The sequence below is a fragment of the Panthera leo genome, chromosome A1, assembly GCF_018350215.1.
Source record: "Panthera leo isolate Ple1 chromosome A1, P.leo_Ple1_pat1.1, whole genome shotgun sequence".
In the NCBI taxonomy this organism is placed as follows: Eukaryota; Metazoa; Chordata; class Mammalia; order Carnivora; family Felidae; genus Panthera; species Panthera leo.
Window position 1 is genome coordinate 36,379,971 of NC_056679.1, and position 6,000 is coordinate 36,385,970.

The window sequence follows — 6,000 nt, forward strand, 5'->3', positions numbered from 1 at the left end:
TTTTTTTTTTAATCTGATCCAGCATCCTTTTGCAACACTTTGCAAATCAAGGTCAGGGAAATTATTGCTCTAAAGATAGCCGCTGCAGAGCCCTCTGGTGCCAGCAGGCTAGACGTCATGTGAGGATAGCAATACCCGAAGCTCTTCATTTCTGAGCAGGACACTGTTACTTCGGAAGACTTGTGAGCTGTTTGTATGCAGCAAGGGCACTCTGCCGCCCCTGTCCGAGTGTTCTTTAGTGCATGAGGCTGAAATACGACCAGGGCAAACAGCTTCTCTCTCCGCTTCTCTCAGCTCTGTCTGTCATCACCACCCAAAGAGGTTCACCTAGAGCAGTGCCTGGTAAAGACTGGGAGCGGGCGACAGACCCCCATCAATTACCTGTGTGGACTGAACCAATCCAGAGGTGTTCAAAGGGGAAATGGAGGGAGGTGGGATGCGGGTAGAAGTGGTTCACTGGGAGTGTGCATATCTTTTTTAGGCCATCCTCTGTTAAATACTATTCAGTTAATCCAAATTCCTAAAATCAGCATGCCAGCAATAATAGGGCTCACGATGACAGACATGTGCTCTAAGAATTTCTAGAAGAAAAATTATTTTGGAAGATTTCTATTTTTGTTTATATATTGATTTATAGAAGTTATGTTTATAAATTAGATAGCAGTGCCCAATGTATTCTGCTTGAGATCTATTAATGTTTATACAAGCGCTCCACATTTAGGTATGTTTCAGCAGAAGTGTATCTTGAGTACGGAAAAGTCAACTTGAGGATCCAATCTCACCTTCCCCCTCTCTTTTTAAATAGAGTCTTTGTGAAGAAAGGAGCCACTGACTGAAACATCCTGGTCAAAACCTGTTGATAGACCGCCTACTTTCCCTTCAGAATAAATAAGGTGCAGCCATGATGGATATTATTATTGGAGAATGGAACAACAGATTTTAGAGGGAAAAAACCCCAGCCCACATGGAGAATGGGAAAAATACTAAGTTAACTAAAGCAAGTACCTTTTACAAGTGAAAGAGAATCTTTTCTTCTGCCATCAATAAAACCAGTGCACTGTTATATACATTGTTTTACTGTATGTTTTATTTGCTGAATATTATCTTTCTTGTTCGTCTGGTATTCACCCCATATTATAGCATCACAGCATACTGAAGACCCTCCCCATAATTACAGAATAACCTGACTGACACAGCTTGCCACATGTCATACAAAAACAATGTGTAGCCAATTAGCAGTTCTTGGTAAGGTAAAAGTTGCTAAATGTGATAGCCAAAAGTATTGAAAACTTGAATATGTTGTGTTTAACACTCTGCTAGCTTTTTCAAATGTAATTCAATTAAAAGCCAGGCATTCCCTTCCTTTTAAAATTTGCAGCAGATCTTTCAAGATGTGTCTGGTTGTAGACAATGGAAAACCCAACTCAAACCGGCTTAGACACTAAATGGAATCCACTCGCTCACTGAAACAGTAGGTTTCAGTTGGTTTAATTCAGGGACTCAGAGTTGTCAACAAAGACCCTGATTCTTTGCATCTTTCATTTCTGCTTTCTCTGGCATCAGTTTCATTCTACAGCAGGCTGCCCCATGGGACCATGAGGTGGCTTCAACTCCCAGAGCTGTGAAGTCCAGGGATGGGGTTGGGGTCACTTCCAGAAGTACTCTCAAAAGAGAAAAGAAGCCTTTCTCCTGATACTGCATTTACCTATATTGTGCTCTTTTCTGCCTGGGAAGCAGTGACTTCAGCAAGGGTCTGTGGATTAGTTTAGGCCTTCGATCCAAGTGCTTTGATATTATAAGTGGAGGTGGAAGCACATTTTGAGGCAGAAATATGTGTCTGAAAGCCAACATACTTGCCAAAAGGAGAAGGAGACCAGAATGTCCATTACAGAGAACAAACATGTCTAAACTATAAATTTTGTGTAATAGGACGAAGACAATCTTCCCATAGTCTCAATCCTGTGAGGCCAGAAGAGAACAGTTAAAAAGAAAGAATAAGAAGAAAGGAGGGAGGGAGGGGGGAAAGGAGGGAGGGAGGGAGGAAGGAAGGAAGGAAGGAAGGATTTTGTTTTCAAAATCCTCTGGTCAAAGTAATTGACAACATGTCATACTTTGCTTTGAAGGAGAGGGCTTTAGGATGGTGCTCAAGGCCTATTAATTCTACATTTTCTTTATTAACCCACAGTTTATTGTTTCTACAACATCATAATAAGTGAACGGGTGCAGGTGAAAATGACATGGCTAACAGTGTTGAGTTTTCTCTTTTCTGTCTTTTGTTCGTTACCATTGCTGTGCATCATAATCAACTAGGAATGGGATGACGTAGGCATGGTATTTTAAAAAAGATCTCCAAGGAATCTAAAGTGTCTCATGGGTTGAGAACCAGGGGAGGAACCATGGTAGTTTTGATTAATTTGACGGCTGATAGGTCAGTAAGGGAAGAGGCAGAAGAGCTTAAACTTGAGGTAAGTGGTTGTCCACGTTTTCTCGTTTAACAGAACAATCATACCGAGTGCAGTGTTACCTAGAATAGACTCTCGATGGCTGGCACTAGAAATGGCTAGTGGTTGGTAACTTGGCAGTCCCTAAGAACAGCTGTGTATGAAAGATGTGATGTATATGATTTGACCTGAAAGTTTAAGTACAGCCAGGGGGCCAGCCTCACTGTGGCTGCTGGAACACAGAAGGGCAGGAGTCCGTTCCTGACAGAGCAAGATGTACTGGGCTAAGTATACCAAAAGACAAGCTTCTCTGTGTCTTTCTGTAAGTAGGGCCGCTGCGGGCCTGCATGTGCAAGTGGTATGTGATAATAATCGTTACGATTGGCCAAGGTTTTCCTGGGTGCCAGCACTGCGTTAAACACCTTGCACTTGTTGTCTTTTGTAACCTTCACAGCAACTCTTGACATACGCACTTCTATCACGACTCTGCAGCTGAAGCAGCTCCTTCAGAGAGGTTAAGTCACTTGCCCAGGACACAAAGTGCAAGGGTTAGAGCCTGGATTCAAAGCGGACAGTGGACAAGCACGCTCAAGGAAGATGGTTAGAAACCCGCATGAGCGGAGTGCCTTTTCTCTTCCCTCTTTTCCCCTCTTACTGTTTGTTTTGGTTTGCGTTGTGGATATATTCTGTCATGTGAATTAGCCCCTTAGGTTTGCTCCACAATTTGTCATTGCCGTACCAGGTGATGTTCACAGTTGACCGTTCCTCCTAGTTCTGTGGCGGATCCTTGTCTCCCCGACTCACCGTCCCTCTCCTTTCTTCCGGCTCTCCCTCACCTTTCAAACCCTACTTGTCCTTTGACTTCCATATCCATATTCTTGGCTCAGTTTCTCGTTTCTCCTTTCAAAGAAAAAAAATGATTTTAATTACAGTTCAAAAATGGATGTTTCTGTGGGTTCAGTCACTACTTCACGAGTACTAACGGGGTCCTGGGCACTGTGCTGTCACCAAGCCCGGCTTGCTCTCCCGTCTGCTAGTGCTCGTGGTCTGGCTCCCTTAGCTGGCTTTGCTTTCGGCATATTATCCTTTTCACGTTCCTTTTATTTATTATAACTTCCTCCCTTAACAGTTTTTTGTGCACTTTTAGTTTTGCTAAACTGCTAAAAACTATCCATTTTTTTAGTTTTAATATTTTACCTTCTGTTCTCTATTATGTTTTTGGTGTTTTTAATTTTAAAGTATTTTCCCCCTCTGGGCCATGGGTATTAGTTTTCTGAAGGAAGTCTTCACAGTTTGGGGAAAGCACCCGAGGCTGCCTCCAAACCTTCTGCCACCTTCCCCGGGTGGCTGACACCATGTGGGATGGTTAGTACTGCCAACCACATCTTTCCCACCCTTTCACTTATTAAGACACTGGAGGGGGCACCTGGGTGGCTCAGTCGGTTAAGCGTCCGACTTCGGCTCGAGTCATGATCTCATAGTTCGTGGGATCAAGCCCACATCAGGCTCTGTGCAGACAGCATAGAGCCTGCTTGGGATTCTCTCTATCCCTGTCTCTCTGCCCCTTCTCTGCTTGTGCCATCTCTCTCTCTTTTTCTCTCTCTCAAAAATAAATAGACTTTAAAAAATATACTATAGAAACAACTATCAGTTAATAAATGAAGAAGACTAAGAGTTGGTAGGCTCTAAGAGAATTCCTAAGCCCTCTTCTTCAAAGCAGAGTACTAGATTTTGTCACTTATTTTGGCCAGAAGAAGATTCCCTTGAGCTCCCTCCCCTCTTCTTTTCCCTCCCTCCTTGTCTCTCCCTATTTTCTTCCTCCCTCCCTCTTTCTCTGCTTCCCTCTTTCTCTCTCTCTAATTACTCACTTCGAGCTTTTTAGGATTATGAGACTGTCTTTGTCCTATTAAAGAGTTTGTACTATATTTGACCTTCCAGGCTCGAGCCATAATGGCAACAACCCCAGCCTCGTATAGTCTCCTAGTGTCTCTGTAGTCAACTTGTCTTGTGGGCCTGCCTCTGTGACTCTTAGCCAACACTCGTTGATAAAGAGACACATTTGGCGAACATTTATTTTCCTCCCATTTATTTTGTCTCCTTTGAGAACATAGGCGTGAAACACACCAATAGCACAGTGCCTGCTACAAAAGACTTGGGATCCCTCTGGTCTATAAGAAATAACAAGGAAAGCTGGGTTTGCTACCTGGAGATTATGGGGCTCAAAAAGGCTTAGAGATTCTGCTCACAAGAGGATGAAACCGTTTCCCTTGACGAAGACTAGTAGGTACGAGGAACACAGTGGTCAGAGGGGAAGTGGAAGGTCAAAATAAGCGAATTGAACAAAGGAAAGAGCTCTTAGGGAAATACCTGAAAAGGAAGAGCAGACTCTTTAGGCTCTCATTCTCCAAGAGAGCAAGCCATCTGCATAAAGGAGAATTCCCCCGCCCACCCAGAATGTAAAAACCCTAGCCTTATTACCCCTTATGTTAAGAGTTTTCTGCTAAATGATCTCAGGTTGGTCTCTGGCAGTGGATGGGTTTTCTGGCACATGGTAACTCCTTTCTCTTTTCTTTGCTAATTTTTCCATCTCTCTTCTTTTCAGATAACAAGGTTTATTTTATGACCATGGTTAGATCGCTAATGTAGGTTAAAATCTCAAGTCCTTGCTTGCTAGTATTGTCAGGTGCACATTATAATACAATCCTGGATAGTGAACATTATAACATGAGGGAACTCTAATGGCATCATATTTTGTTTCACATTAGGATAGCCTTAACTGAAGTAATATAATGATTCAATTCAGAGACTGCTGGGGTACCCTCAATAAGTCTTATAGATGACTTTGAGAGACTAGCTGCCTGTATTGCAGGGTCTAGGTAGGGTGTTTTTATTTTATTTAAATAATAATTTTAGAGTAACTGTTGTTAGGAAAAGTACCCCTAGGAAAGGGCAAACAGGATTTTTTTTTTTTTTTTGATACCTATTTTTATGTTGATGGTTTGAGGAGTACAGAAATATTCATAATTATCACAGGCTAAGTGCTTTGGGGTTTTATAGGAAAAGAACAAAACTTAGAAGAATGTGGTGACCTATACTAATTATGAGTGGCGAACTCTTGCCTTTTCATCATTAAAGAAAGGCAATTTTGTTGAAGTTCAAGGGTTTGTAGGGCTTCTGCTTATGGTCAGGATAAAGCAACAGAGGATGGATTTGCCTTCCTGCCTGAAACCCTTAAAGAACTAGACAAAATATATGAGACACTGGAACTCAAGACATTGGCCACAAGGCAACGAGGTACTGTGAGTCTTGACGGATGGGAAGCAACTAGGTGAGTCCTGCAATCGCTCCAGACTACTGCCTAGAGAAAGTTTGGAGACTGTTGGGGGGGGGGGGGGGGGCTTGGAACCCAGCCAGTGTGTTTTGTTCTCTGTGAGTTGAGAGATGGAGGAGGGAATTTAGGGAAGACAGAGTAGGAAGATTTTGCAGGGCAGAATACCAGGAAATGGCGTGTAGACCTAGGTATAATACCTAAAGCTGGGAGAAAACACAGGAAATTTTT

At 42.7% G+C, this 6,000-nt stretch overlaps 1 protein-coding gene across 8 annotated transcripts in view; it reads left to right on the forward strand.

Moving 5' to 3' along the window:
• The window catches only part of TDRD3 (tudor domain containing 3), a 158,841-nt gene extending 157,774 nt beyond the window's left edge, over positions 1-1,067 (forward strand). For 6 of the 8 annotated variants that reach the window (XM_042927466.1, XM_042927458.1, XM_042927504.1 and 3 more), the window contains one exon: positions 806-1,067. Coding sequence is in view for 4 of the 8 variants with exons in the window: in XM_042927458.1 (XP_042783392.1) it covers positions 806-836 (31 nt within the window). In the remaining 4 variants the exon portion in view is untranslated. The remainder of the gene's footprint in view (positions 1-805) is intronic. The other 2 variants (XM_042927496.1, XM_042927512.1) reach the window with 1 other exon arrangement.
• The last annotated feature ends 4,933 nt before the right edge of the window (positions 1,068-6,000 follow it).